This window comes from Podarcis filfolensis (assembly GCF_964270895.1).
Source record: "Podarcis filfolensis genome assembly, chromosome: 13".
In the NCBI taxonomy this organism is placed as follows: domain Eukaryota; kingdom Metazoa; phylum Chordata; class Lepidosauria; order Squamata; family Lacertidae; genus Podarcis; species Podarcis filfolensis.
The window spans coordinates 10,338,329-10,353,328 of record NC_139615.1 but is presented as its reverse complement, the minus strand read 5'-3'; the positions used below and the strand labels follow the sequence as shown (position 1 = coordinate 10,353,328).

Sequence of the window (15,000 nt, the reverse complement as noted above, 5' to 3'; positions counted from 1 at the left end):
CACTGGTTTAAGGTTACAGATAGGTAGCCGTGTTGGTCTGCCATAGTCAAAACAAAAAAAAAAAATTTCTTTCCAGTAGCACCTTAAAGACCAACTAAGTTAGTTCTTGGTATGAGCTTTCGTGTGCATGCACACTTCGTCAGATACACTGAAACAGAAGTTGCCAGATCCTTCTATATAGTGAGAAGGTGGGGAGGGGTATTACTCAGAAGGGTGGTGGGAATGGGTGGTTGGCAGATAGCTGAGATGAGCCTGTTGACGGCTCTTAACGACTGCAATAGGTCTTACAGGAAAAAGCAAGGGGTGAGAAGGTGAAAAATGGCTTTGTCATGTATAATGAGATAAGAATCCAATGTCTTTGTTCAGACCAGGTCTCTCCATGGTTTTAAGTTTGGTAATGAGTTGCAATTCAGCAGCTTCTCTTTCCAGTCTATTTCTGAAATTCCTTTGTAGTAATACAGCTACTTTGAGATCTTGTATAGAATGTCCTGGGAGATTGAAGTGTTCTCCTACTGGTTTCTCTGTCTTGTGATTCTTGATGTCCGACTGGTTTAAGGGTTTATAGGTTCTTTTGATGTCCGACTGGTTTAAGGGTTTATAGGTTCAATCCAGCACTTTGCATGGGGCTCAGATACTACCGGTAATTGGCAACCAGTACAGTTGGGCCAGGATTAGTGTAATTTGCTGCTCAAAACAGTCTTGTTCCAGCGACCAACCTGACCACTGAATTCTGCACCAGGTGTTTGCAAATGTGCTAGCAGTTTTATTGCTGCACCATTAGGTGGAACTTATGTCATAGAAGGAAACCAGAAAAAAAGAATCAGAGCGGAACAAAAAATTTAAGTAAACAAGAACGATGGCCCGTACGGGGATCGAACCCGCGACCTTGGCGTTATTAGCACCACGCTCTAACCAACTGAGCTAACCGGCCCTCTTGGCAAACATATGACATAATGCCAAATATATGACATCAGAAAGAAGGAGGATTAAGTTCGCATTTACCTTAGAAAAATCCGCAAGATGGAACTAGAGTCAGGTATCGCAAAGGCGGAAGATTAAATTGTAGGGGAAAAAATCTTGCAGCGGACTCATTACAGGATATCCCATCAACTTTAACCCTTGGTATTTTAGAGTGCAAGGTGGAGTTAAAAACATTGCATAAATTATACTTGTACATTCTAGGACTTTCCAAGTGTATAGGACTTATTAGAAGTGGCTGCATTGCTTCTGGACTAAGGCAAACTATGTATAATGTTGTAATAGAAAACCCGCGGAATTTGGGGGGGGGGGATAAATGAACGCAATGATCCAAGCCCTCTTTTTGACAAGTTAAGCGGCTCTTAAAAGAGCCTTTGGGTTCAGTATGTATTTGGGAACGAGTCAAAATTACTTGGAGCTGGTGTACTTGGTGACGGCCTTGGTGCCCTCGGAGACGGCGTGCTTGGCCAGCTCTCCGGGCAGCAGGAGGCGCACGGCGGTCTGGATCTCCCGGGAGGTGATGGTGGAGCGCTTGTTGTAGTGCGCCAGGCGGGAAGCCTCGGCCGCGATGCGCTCGAAGATGTCGTTGACGAAGGAGTTCATGATGCTCATGGCCTTGGACGAGATGCCCGTGTCCGGGTGGACCTGCTTGAGCACCTTGTAGACGTAGATGGAGTAGCTCTCCTTGCGGCTCTTCTTGCGCTTCTTGTCGCCCTTCTTCTGCGTCTTGGTGACGGCTTTCTTGGAGCCCTTCTTGGCCGCAGGAGCAGACTTTGCTGGTTCCGGCATTGCAAAAGCACCTATTTCCTTTTCAGCTGCAAAGAAATGGTACGCGGCATGTGTTCAGACCATTCAATTTATAGCAGCAGGATGCAATTAGCATATTCAGCTCCAATGATTCTTATTGGTTAACAACTAGAAGCTACCCAATCGCATCTTCTCATTTTAAGGCGCCCACTTCAAATTTCAAGCTGCTACTTCCTTTGATCCTATTGGACAGGCTCCGACCTGTCCAACCAATGGACTAAAGGAAAAGACTCGAGATTCCCATTCGCTAGTTAAGTCACATGGTTTTAAAGCACTACCCAATAGGAATTCACAGTTACAAGCCGGCGGCACGGATAAATATCGAGGAAGAAGCTGCTTCAGAGCTATTCTTGCTCGAACTTTGGCAGTGAAACAGCGACAGAACTTAAGGAAGAAAAAATGTCTGGTCGTGGCAAGCAAGGTGGAAAAGTCAGGGCTAAGGCCAAGACTCGCTCTTCTCGTGCTGGGCTCCAGTTCCCCGTGGGTCGTGTGCACCGTCTTCTGCGCAAAGGGAACTACGCAGAGCGCGTCGGAGCCGGAGCGCCCGTCTACTTGGCTGCTGTGCTGGAGTACCTGACTGCTGAGATCCTGGAGTTGGCTGGCAACGCTGCCCGGGACAACAAGAAGACCAGGATCATCCCTCGCCACTTGCAGCTCGCCATCCGCAACGACGAGGAGCTGAACAAGCTCCTGGGCAAAGTCACCATTGCTCAAGGAGGCGTTCTCCCCAACATCCAGGCTGTGCTGTTGCCCAAGAAAACCGAGAGCCACAAAGCTAAGAGCAAGTGAAGCTCTTCTCAAGGAATCCCAAAATCCAAAGGCTCTTTTAAGAGCCACCCACAACTTCAGCGAAAGAGCTAGTTATCTCTAGTGTAAGCTACCGATTCAAATATTTCTTTGTTAGTTCTCAAGCACATTTCAAGAATATGCGCATCACAGCCGGAAAGCCTATCAAGTTACATATTTGCTAGGTTCACATTTATCTTGCAATTCTGAATAAGGCATGCTGTATATAATGACATGCTAACCCTGTTGGTGTAATCCCAAGTAAGCAAAGATAAATGGGAAAGAACGGGTTAAAATATCTCCATACAAGTGTGGGTGGGGAGTGGCTACCCAAAACTGCAGTGATAGAAAGTTAATCGTATGCAGTACATAAGGATAGGGCACCTGGAGCCTTGTGACCAAAAGCAGTCCTCTAGCCATCTCTTTCTGGCCCTGGAGACTCTACCCCAGTAAATACCCTTTATGAGACCTGTTTTGCACCCTCCGTGCGTGTTTTGGCCTTGCTGGAATGAGTCTTGCGCTTCCTGCTTGACTGGATGTAGGCCATAGTGTTGCGCAAGTGGGTGTGGAATTTAATGCTCTGTTTAAAGGTAACATTCACATTTGTTCCTCTGTCTACTTTTGCCTCTGGTGCTCTAAATCCATGGCATGTGGCCACCCAGAAGTTGTCCACAAGGAAATGAAGCCCTCAGGCTGAAAAAGGTTCCCCACACCTGTTGCTCGTCAAGAAATTATTGTAGAGGCAGGAAGGTTTCCTTCAGAGTTCAATTTAGTTATTTTGCCAAAAGGACAAGCACAAGATCTGCCCAAACAAATGCAAGAACACAATAAAGTCTGGCATCACTTTTTGGAGAATTGTGTGTGTGTGTGTAAAATCAGGAAACTACCTATAGAGAACTGCAGCTTGAGAAGGAAATTGCAGACAAGCTGAATGGATTTCTGTGCTCCAGTCTTCACTGAGAGAGGCACAGGTCAGATACCTCTGCCTATATACCAACTTTTGCAGGAAGAGGTATCTGAAGTACTGAGGCAAATAGTGATGACAAGACCATTTACTTTACTGGTAAATTTAGGGGGGGGCACACCAAGAAATGACCATCCAGCCAAAAGTTCTCAAAGAACTCAAATATGAAATTGCTCATCTTCTAACAAAGATACATTTGTTTTCCCCTAAGATGAGCCTCCATACCAGAGGACTGAAAATGGGCCAGTATAATGACACTTTAAACCAAGAAAACAAGGAATCCAGGCAAGACCCTAAACCAGCTCATCTCAGTCTCACATGACCTGGCAACACCATGTAAATTAAGGCATCAAAAATAGTGGTGTGACTCAAGCACTATTTTAAAGGCTTGTTTTCCTTCTGGCAGGCTTAGGCCAGCTCAGCAAGCAGTATCCTTGCTCCAGAATGGAGTCTGGTTGGGGTGTGCTTTACCCTTGCTTCACTTAACTTTACACCAGCTTCTTGTGAATAGGATTACAGCATAGGTCAAAGGTAGATGGGAGTTCAGTTTGCTCTAGCAGGGTTTTTCTTAAGTTCAAGACTCATGGATAGCCATCTGCCAGGGATTCTTCACCTGCATTTTAGGGGGTTGGACTGGATGACCCTTTGGGTCCCTTCAAACTCTACAATTCTATGAATCATCAGTATTGTGAAAGGTAAGAGGTATGCTATCCAAGAGGGTCAGTTGTTTGTTTCGCTTACTGCTGAAAGGAAAGAAGCCACAGCTTTTGAACAATGATTACTCTTTCACAGTACAAAGTGGAAAAAAATGGTGCTGGTACTAGGCTAGGGACCTACTGGTCTCTGATATTTGGCACGAACTACAGAGACATGACATTCCTGATTGCTGACCTTGCTTCTTCTATTGCTTCTCTCCCTGCGCTGATTGGTTACTCTGGTTTCCTTCCCGCCCCGTCTAAATTTAGGACCGTAATCAACTTGGGTGGTGGGGGTGAGGCAAAGATTTGTCTGTGTCTGTAAACTGTAACCATATACCAGAATGGTTCTATGTGCAGAAATAGATTTGCCATCTGCCTTATGGAGGGCTTCCTTGTAAAGCAAAGACAGGTTTTTGTTTAAAGTGGGGGCGGAGACCCATTTCACAAAATAGCAAGGCTGAATGGATAGGAGCCAAAATGTAGTCATTAGAAGGGGCGGGGTGGTTTTGAAATCCTGCCCAATCCCTGCATAGTTTGGGAAATTCGAACTCTGCAACGGTTCCATTCATCTCCTCCAGCCAATCAGCGGGCAGCCAGCTGCCTATAAATATCCGGCCATGGAACTTTCGCTTTACTTTATCTGTTGCTTCGTTTGTGGGGACTTGCGGCGTTTTTGGTTGTTTTTTATTCTTCTTTTGGGAGCAATGGCCCGCACGAAGCAAACGGCTCGCAAGTCGACTGGCGGGAAGGCGCCTCGCAAGCAGCTGGCGACCAAAGCCGCCCGGAAGAGCGCGCCGGCCACGGGCGGAGTGAAGAAGCCCCATCGCTACCGGCCGGGCACCGTGGCGCTGCGCGAGATCCGCCGCTACCAGAAGTCGACGGAGCTGCTGATCCGCAAGCTGCCTTTCCAGCGCCTGGTGCGCGAGATCGCGCAGGACTTCAAGACGGACCTGCGCTTCCAGAGCTCGGCCGTGATGGCTCTGCAGGAGGCGAGCGAGGCTTACCTGGTGGGCCTGTTCGAGGACACCAACCTGTGCGCCATCCACGCCAAGCGCGTCACCATCATGCCCAAGGACATCCAGCTCGCCAGGCGCATCCGCGGAGAGAGGGCCTGAGAAGCGCCTGCACGCGTCCCCAGAACACGAATCCTGTTTCACCACAAAGGCTCTTTTAAGAGCCACCACATGGTCTTGGAAAAGAGCTCGCACGATGCTAAATTACCTTTTGCAGCTTTCCGGCACGTCGTAGGTTAGTAAAGGCAACTAACAGTAACTGGGAAGTTAACAAAGTTCTCATAGTTTGATACAAACTATGAGAATGACCATGGGAATGGGAAACTTGACACTTAAAGGCTCTTTTAAGAACTTTCTAAAAGGTAGCTGGGAAGCCCGGAAAAGGGAATGGTACTGTTTAGCTGGCGATGGCTTTATCCTTTTACTTGTTAAGGGAAATGCTAATCCCACCCCCTGGAATTAAGTGGGATTGAAATATGCTTCGCTATTTCATATAGATAGTCTTTTATTCCGCTTATCCTAACTGAATAATACCTTCCCCAAATAATTAAGATTGAAGAAGTTTAGAAGTGCCGTTTACAGTAGGACTGCATTCAGAAAGTCACAAATTACTCGATTAATCGTGTTGAGTTGAAGTTCACTGCTTAACGGAGGCTCCCAAGGGGAGGATGCATTTGTTTGATTTGGGCACCATCAAAGCAGAGCCATTCCTCGTCCACCTAGAGAGGGAGGCTGCTTCTTTCAAGATGGCGAATTCTAAGCTTGTGTAACATTTAAAGTAGGGATTTTAAATTCAAAAGATATTTTAACACATTAGTTAAGCAGCTTTATGTCTAATAAACCTCACCATTCATAATTCTTATAGAATCCGCTCAATTTCATTGGCTATGTTCTGGAAAATACGCAAGTTACATTGTAATCCCACCGCGTTTATTCAATATGAAACCACCTTAAAAGAATACTGCAAAAGCCACATCCTTTTGAAGTAGTGGAGTATTGAAGCACTTTTTAAGTACCGGTGTTGAACCCACGTGTTCTGTGCTTGACGAGGTGGCCGAGTGGTTAAGGCGATGAACTGCTAATCCATTGTGCTTTGCACGCGTGGGTTCGAATCCCACCTTCGTCGGTATACCGTTTTTGTTGGTTCACCTTTTGTTAAATCAGAAGCACAGACCCATGTGCGCATTTTTAGAAAATGTAAAGCTGAACTTCAGTCTTGAGATCACAGACCCTCATCAGAAATGCTGGCATATATTAGAACATCCCACATACACGTTGATAGGTAGTTTTTTCCACAGGTAAAACGTATTGTGCAACACAGTATGTCAAGTATGCTGTCTGTGCTATTTTGAATGGCTTAAAAACAAACAAAACCATTGCATGATTATATTCAGGTAGGTAGCCCTGCTGGTCTCAGTCGAAATATATAAAAAAAATTAAAAAATCGTCCAGTTGCACCTTAGAGAGAGGCCAACTAAGTTTATTCTTGGTATAAGCTTGATATAAGCTTGATATGGTCTGGAAGTGTAGAATACTAAGGTGATGTCACTCGTTTGCCATTAACTAGTGGAAGAAAATAATTTTAAAAGATGTATGAAGAGGCATAGGGTGGAAGAAAAGTTAAGAACGCCCGAGCAGGGACTTGAACCCTGGACCCTCAGATTAAAAGTCTGATGCTCTACCGACTGAGCTACCCGGGCTCTGCAATATACTGTTCCAAATCAGTTAGAAAAAATAGGAAGTCCCTCGTTACACCTGATCCAAACACTGTTGGGCATTTGAGTGGCTGCTCAGCCTAAACCTGGCAGAGGGAAAAGAAGCCTTTACATTAGTGCTTTATGCGGGGTTGCCAGATTATGTGGGTAAACTGAATAGACTGAAGATTCAACCTAAGTCTCTCACCTTCCTGTGCCAACCACACCTCAGAAAAACTCTGCCTATCTAATTTACAGTAAAGTGGTGGTTCATAAAGAATTTCTATTTAAAAAAAAATAAAAATTCAAAATTATAACAAGACATATTATCCAAAAACATATCATCCTTGTCACCCCCCATTTTTCCTCCCTCCCCCCCCCACAAAACCCACCCACCCCCGACTTCCCTCAGTTCCAGTCTTTGGTTTCTCTAAGAATGCTGTTTTCTGCATGTTACAAAGTTGTATAGATCCTCGAACTATTTAGCTGATTATTATCAATAAAAAGTTTGTGAATGTTTATTCAAAACCTGCCAAGGAGTCCAGTTCGCTTTGTTGCGTCTTCAGATACTTTGTAAAGGGTTCCCATTCATCCTTAAAGTCACAGTTATTCTTGTCCCATAGCTTATATGTCAGTTTTACCAGTTCTGCATAGTCCATCAATTTTTCTTGCCATGATTCTTTACTTGGGGTTTCTTCAGTCTTCCATCCTTGTGCTACCAGAACTCTCGCGGCCGTTGTCGCAAACATGAAGATGTTTTTCAACTTTTTTGGCAGGTCTTTCCCTACAACCCCCAACAAAAATGCCTCGGGTTTTTTAACAAATGTTAAATGGAACATTTTCTTCAATTCGTTGCATATCATTTCCCAATTTTTTTTAATTACCTTACAATCCCACCACATATGATAAAATTCCCCTCCTTTTTCTTACACTTCCAACATATATTTGAACTAGTTTTGTACATTTTCCCTAACTGCATTGGTGTTGTGTACCATCTGTACATCATCTTCATGTAATTCTCCTTCAATAGGGAACAATCTGTAAATTTTAAGTCAGTTTTCCATAATTGTTCCCAATCATCCATCATAATGTTGTGACCTACATCTTGTGCCCATTTAATCATAACTGATTTTACCTCTTCATCTTTTGTCTCCCATTCTAATAGTATGCTGTATGAGGCCTTCAGTAGTTTCACTTTCCCTTTAGTCACTTCCGTTTGAAACATAGATCTGGTATAACTAAATCCTTTCTTGCTGTCTTCTTTATGTTTTTCATGTAGTTGTCGATAATGCAACCAACTCTGAAAGTGGTCTTTGATCTCATCATAATCTGGTTCATAAAGAATTTCTAAACCATGTAATTAGAAACTTGCTATATAAGGTCTGGGTGAGACATAGAAGGCTGACAGAACCGAAAACCCCATGGTGGGTATCACCATTAGAAGCGTATATCTGTAAAAAAGAAAAATACGACAGGAAGATTGGCGACATACCAGCAGTTCCTAAAGAAGGAACAGGGCCAATTAAAACTAAGGCCATACGAAGAGGTGACCCAATACTGTACCACACGGTTACAATATCACCAAATTGCCCAAATACTTAATCAGGACAAAATAATAGGGTTTGAAAAAGAAGAATCAAAATTACAAAAAGTATTATTACAAAATCCAAAAAAGAGCATATTCAAAATGTATAATCTATTATTAGAATGGGAGTTAAAGGAAGAAGAAGTAAAAGAAGTTATGATCAAATGGGCATGCATTTATACAATTTGGTTATACAATTCGGCTGGACCAATGGGAGAAATTATAGAAATGCGATATTAAATTTATGGCATGTTATACAATTAGAGAAAATTTGATGAAAATGATGTACCAATGGTTCTTGACTCCAGTAAAATTGGCCAAATTTTACAAATTAAAATCAAATACCTGTTGGAGATGCAAGAAAGAAATAGGAACAATGTTTCAAATGTGGTGGGAATGCCGACCTTTTAAACAATTTTGGAATGAAATATATGAGGAAATCAAAAAGATGTTTAAAATATATTTTAGTAAAAAACTGGAGGCATTCCTTTTAGGTATAATCACAAACGATATTCCTGGCATTCAACGAAAAGTATTCCTCTATGCAACAACAGCTGCCAGGATGCTCATTGCAAAAAAATTGGAAAGGAGGAAAAATCCCATCAATGAAAGAATGGCAAATCAAATTTTGTGAATATATCTATTTGGCAAGCTTCACAGCATTCTTAAGGGGACAATCGGATTAAAAATTAGTAAAAGAATGGGATTGTGTTAAAGAATATATGAAAAAACATTGTTCTGGAGTAAGTATATCAGTATGTAATGAATGAAGCTTTGCAGGGTTAAAGAAATTGAAAAATGGTGCAAGAGGTATAAAGATAGAGGTAATCTAAACTAGACACAACAATACAGAAAGATTAAAAACTATGAGGTCTCAGAACAAAGGAAGGAAGTCAATACGTGTATATGTACGTAACGATTAATATGATGATATGGTTTTCTTTGTAGGTGTGGTTTTTCTTTTTGTTTTCTTCTTTCTTTCTTTTTTGTTTTTCTTTGTCTTGTTTTTCTGCTTTGTTTTGGACTTTAATCTATTTTTAAAAATAATAAAAATTAAAACAAAAACTCTTTTGCATCAGCCAGGATGAGCAAGTCCCAACAATGCATCTTAGGGCCAGGGTTGGGGATTTAATACTGAGATTCATTGCATGCTAAACTGCTGATCCTGGCAGATCTTGCCATAGGATGACCCCTTATTCTAGTAACAGCCAGCATTCTACACCCTACATTTTTGTTAGAATGCAGTTGTGCTAAGGTAATATTTTCCAATGGTATACTTTCATGCAATTAAACATGGCACTGCCCCATAAAAAGGAAACTAGAGCTTTCAAGTGGCAAAAGCAATTTTAAAAGGGGCTTCGAAGACGGCATCACACTGTACAAATGTAGCATTTAACGTTTGTGTTTGTTTATACATGATGTACAGAATGCAATAAAAACAGCAAACCAACAATTAAAAAGGACACAGACAATAACAGCAGATTTAATAAAAATTCCCAGGAGAAACACATGGCAGAGAACTTTTTATCCATCTGTTGAAGCCTATTGGAAGAAAAATACCCTCAATTGTTTCTGGTTCACAACAATTTGTAATGTGAATGCACTTATGAGTTATAAAAGCCAATGATCTCCCCGTCGGGGAATCGAACCCCGGTCTCCCGCGTGACAGGCGGGGATACTTACCACTATACTAACGAGGAGTTAGTAATAACCTTTCTTGATCTCAATAAATGGAGGGGGGGGGAAGGTTACCCTCCCATAACCAGCCAGTTTAAACTAGCACGTTTCTACTCGATTCTACACGGACATGCATGCCAATTACCTTAAGCAGTATGCCTGCAATTCACCTGCAAAACACTCTTTGTGAGAAACATATTTTTTTCTTACTATTTCAGGGAAGCTTATACAAGCAGTAACCTACAGCACTTTTAGAGGGAAAACTCCCTAGTCTTCAGTAATAGATATGTATAGTGGTTTGACTGTAGTTGATGAGCGCTGCGTGGAAAGTAAGGAGTAACAAAACACCTCTCCGGCACCACAAGGTATTTTAAGATGCTTGCCTAAAACGGAAGAAGTTTTTTGACTATTTAAGCAAAGACGATTTCAGGAAAAGAAAAGAAAGCATCGTAGTCGGCAGGATTCGAACCTGCGCGGGGAGACCCCAATGGATTTCTAGTCCATCGCCTTAACCACTCGGCCACGACTACTTGTTAAAGCACATACACCCCTTACGTCTTAAACTTTCGCAATAAAGAGTTCCGCTGTACTTTTGCTCCAACTTATTTTCTTCGTCTCCACGACTCTCTGCGTGTTCTGTGTTACACAGGTTTCTTTAGGCCCAAATGCAGTCACTTTAAGAAGAAGAAAAGAAGTCAGAAACAGGAAGTCCAATTTAGAACTATTAGCTTAAGAAAATTATGGGCCAGGACTGGACTTCAACTCCCATCGATCCCAGACAACATGGCCAATGTTGAGGGACAATGAGTGTGGCATAGGTTAACAGCATCTGGAGAACCACAAATTCATGGTCCCAGCATGTACAGTATCTTGTCTTCCAGCCTCCAATTGGCCTTTCTCAGTTTATTTGATGACATAGGCACCTAATTATTTATTTGCTGATGGTTTCCAGTCTTACGGAAATTAGGGGGGGGCACATCGTTAAAGTTGTTAAATGTTACAAATATTATGCACAAATTTATCCTTTTGACTTGACAGCTCAGGGAAGTTACCTAGCTTTAACAATCATATAAAATCAACTCCTTTGCCAGTTTCCTCCATTTCAACACTATTTTGGTCTTGGGAAAACCGCAAGCATGAGGACATGTATACACACCTCCTACCCCAAGAAGTGCCCAGAGGTGACAATTGCTGAGCTGATTGTTGGCCAAGGAAAGCCTAATCTCATCACCAGACTTGCCAAGGGGTCCAGACATGCAGAGGAAGTTCTATTGTACTTTGGGTGGTGGGACTTCAGAGGTGTTTGCCTATGCTAATCTCATACCTGGGTCTTGCCCTGACATGTCTGCTTATGCTAATCTTGTACCAAGGACTTGTCTGGACATGTTTGCCAAGGTTAAACTAGTGTAACCCCTGTCTACCCCTCCCCTTTTGTGGCATGTCAGTGATGTAGCAATCATGTATCAATGATGCTGTACGAACTGTATTCTGGGATATGGTGGGAAAGTTTTAAAAGTCATTGTCACCCCATCCTCGGGGTTCAAAATTCCTCTTTGAACCTGTTGCGCAATAAACTTTGGTCTACAGCTATTTGCTGGGCTGGTGGCTGGGCTCCTTCCTTTATTCCGCAGGGACCTGTGGGCTCGGCCTGATGAGCTGGGTGACTGAGCAACCTCGCACCTAGATTTTTCCGTGACACCAGTCTGGAGTTAGCAGTAGAATGGAAATCTCAAGGTGCTCCAGCTCGTTGTAATTCCCATTTGTACTGCTGTGGCAGGTACTATTAAGGGTTTGGAAGCTAATGAAAAGGTTGAGAATCTGTGGCACTTCTGATGTTTTTGGATTCCCCAGCTCCTATAACCCCAACTCTGCCCTGCCACACGCACAGCCGCAATGACTTTGCAAGCCGATTTAAAATTTGTGTGGGGAAGTCAGATTATGAACATTGATTCTGCAGTTATGAAACTAGGCTAAGAAATGGTGGGATTTGAGCTGGTACCCTAACTACCCTTACCAATGGGACTTATTTTAGAGTGAACATGCAAAGCACTCAGTTGCCAGATCTCATAGGTGAACCTTCCCCATGTCACCATCTATTAATGTATCTTCTTAACCAAGACTAAATGTGCAACTCTGAAAGAATATAGTGGGAAGACATCTGTAAACAACAACCTCAATTGTCAACATTCCTATTGGCTTTGGTGGGCTTGGAGGCTCCCCCTGACACTACTGCCCTCTAACTCTTCTTGACTGAGGCCTTGGCTGTGTGGGCAGCAGGGCCTGTGGGGACTGGTGGCACCTCTTCAGTCATGCTTGTCCAGGACAAGGTAAGAAAGTATCAAGTATGGTGAATGGGCCGGTATTATAGGGCATCAATGGCACTCCCATTGGTGTGTTTTGGTGCCTTCTTTTCAAGGATCAGAAGTAGCTCCTGCCTCATCTCAACCCTGGGCTCCTTACCCTGCACAAGGCTGTGAAATCATTCAACCCAGCTGTGTCTAATTGCTCTGTTCCCAGATGCTCTTCAAAAGGACCCCCCATCCTCCAGCTGCATTGGTGTGTGGTTCCCAAAGAGAAGAAAAGGAGTCTATAATGGGAACAGAAATCCAAGGGTGGATGTCCGAAGAAAGCCTCTGAATGTGGAAAGTGCTACTTTCTAGTTTAAAAATGCCTGATTCCTTCCCCAGGATGATTCTGAAACTTCTAAGCTTATATCTCCAGAAGATCCTGAAGTCTGACAGTGAAGAATCCAGTGCTTGGCCAAATCTTGCAATTAGAGGCGATATGTGAAAGAATCAACATGAATACAGGGGGCAGAGGTGTCAGAGAACATGATGGTTAACTAGGGTGCAGAAAATGGGTTCAGATTGGTTGAGAGATGGTACCTTCTGAGGACTAAAGGTTATTTCCCTACACATAATTCCATTCCTTCTGCTTTGGGGATCTATTTCAGTCTTGATTTGTGACTTGTGAGTCCCTCCTCACCTTCTCTTGGTATATTTGTGTATTTCCTAGTATATTTCCAGGACCCTGTGCATAATTTGCAAAGATGCTAGTAAGATTCCCTGAGAATGAACGGAGGGCCATAATCAGTTGGGGATTGGAGTGGGCTTTGCCTATTCCACAACAACAAAATCCCAGGTAAAGCATACCATCTCTCCCCTTACACAGAGATGCACACCACAGGACAAAAGCCAACCATTCATGAATGAATGAGAAACTGAAGGGCAGAGTATGTGGGGACACACACACCCCTGGTCTCCCACCTGCTGACCTATAGCTGAATTAAACAAACCTGCCTTTTCGCTCTTACCTGAATGCAACCGCTGCTTTTTTTTGGTTAAGGCTAAGCTCGACCATGTGACAGAATGCTGGTGCAATACTGAAGCCTTTGAACATTTCCAGTGTAGAAAGATCAAAAGGCTGCAAAACCCTTAGCAAGTTTCCCTGGGAATAAACCCCACTGAACTCACTGGAATGCAGGTAGACATCATGATTAGGATTGCAGCCTAAGAGGCTTGCGGCTCATCATATTTGACAGGAAAGTACAATTAAATAATTGATTCAGGACTGTTAGTGTACATGGAGATTTCATTGCTGCAGCTGGAAGCATTTATACTGAAAAAAGTAGGAGGTGTGTAATTATTGTATAGTTTTTCAGCAATAATGGCACATACCTATCCTTGCCTACCCCAATCTAAATATGGCAGAGTGCCATTTTCTATATTTCTATCATTTGATGTGAAAAGCAATGTGTGGGGGAAATCAAATGGCAGGTGAGATTTTAAAAAATCTGGATGTTTACACTGGATTTCCATACTGTATATGGGTGTAAACTGAGACATGCTTTCTTATGTTGAGAAGTCCTTTCAAGTTTGTCTCCCGACCATCAAGAATCCTTGTCTGATGCAAAAAAAAGCCCGCAGCACAAGCTTATTTATTCATTTGTTGTACACCTCCTTTCTGCCAGGACACCCAAGGGAGTTTGAATTTTTAAAACACTAAAACCATTATTTTCATGGCCTGTACACTGCAGCTACCTCCCCCATGCCCTGAGAGAGAGATGTATGCATTGCATAAAATAATCACAGCATGCACTTTGGCTTCTGCCTGGATAATGTATAAACTTCAGAAAATCAATGGGCTGCTGGAAAGATAAAAAGCGCTGAGTTCAGAGAATGGCATGTGGGCTCGATTGCAATAAAATCCTCTTGATGTACATTTACCACTGACAGAGGTCCTTGCGTATCTGCTAGATACATCTGTCAAGAGAAGAGACAGTCATACGCCTAAGATTCCCAGTGATTTCTTAAGTGAGGTTAGTATGTAAAGGCGCCATGGCTTAGATGGTCAAAGCGCCTGTCTAGTAAACAGGAGATCCTGGGTTCGAATCCCAGTGGTGCCTTCTTTATTTTCCTCTTGATCCAAATATCAGAGTTGAGATGAGTAAGATTCATTTCTGTGGCCGGCAGAGCCTCCTGTAATATCGAACCTTGTAAAAACCAACGACAACAATGCATGACAGTCACCGCAGAATTGCAATGCAGAGAACAAAGCTGAGCAAAGCAACACGGCTGGAAATGATTAAGGCATTTTGCTGCTATTGCACCTTGAGATAATCAGAGATGAAGAGTGCAATCTTACGCACGTCTGCTCGGAAATACGTCCTGTTGAGATCAGTAGCACTTACTCCCGGCTGGGTGAATAGAGGATTTCAGCCTGAACCGCAGAGAGGCTTCTCTTACGGGAGCGGTGGGGGTGAAACCAGAAAGGACAATCCCCTTAACAGCTATAGGAT

At 43.0% G+C, this 15,000-nt stretch overlaps 3 protein-coding genes across 3 annotated transcripts; 2 read left to right on the top strand and 1 right to left on the bottom strand.

Annotated features, from left to right (window-relative positions):
• Positions 1-1,356: 1,356 nt before the first annotated feature.
• LOC310747226 (histone H2B 1/2/3/4/6) lies at positions 1,357-1,774 on the bottom strand. Its single transcript, XM_083581564.1, has one exon. It carries the CDS (start codon positions 1,765-1,767, stop codon positions 1,387-1,389), a length of 381 nt encoding a protein of 126 aa, XP_083437690.1. The 5' UTR covers positions 1,768-1,774; the 3' UTR covers positions 1,357-1,386.
• A 410-nt stretch (positions 1,775-2,184) lies between these two features.
• LOC310747223 (histone H2A.J) lies at positions 2,185-2,651 on the top strand (the record flags this gene model as incomplete). Its single annotated transcript, XM_083581562.1, has 1 exon — positions 2,185-2,651. One exon carries the CDS (start codon positions 2,185-2,187, stop codon positions 2,572-2,574), a length of 390 nt encoding a protein of 129 aa, XP_083437688.1. The 3' UTR covers positions 2,575-2,651.
• Positions 2,652-4,892: 2,241 nt separating this feature from the next.
• Positions 4,893-5,560, top strand: LOC310746736 (histone H3.2). The gene has a single exon (XM_083580718.1). The coding sequence runs from the start codon at positions 4,938-4,940 to the stop codon at positions 5,346-5,348; it is 411 nt and encodes a 136-aa protein (XP_083436844.1). The 5' UTR covers positions 4,893-4,937; the 3' UTR covers positions 5,349-5,560.
• Positions 5,561-15,000: the final 9,440 nt, after the last annotated feature.

What these genes read in the sequence shown, in the direction of transcription:
- LOC310747226 (XM_083581564.1), bottom strand. Translation starts at nt 1,767, where the DNA reads ATGCCGGAACCAGCAAAGTCTGCTCCTGCGGCCAAGAAGGGCTCCAAG.
- LOC310746736 (XM_083580718.1), top strand. Translation starts at nt 4,938, where the DNA reads ATGGCCCGCACGAAGCAAACGGCTCGCAAGTCGACTGGCGGGAAGGCG.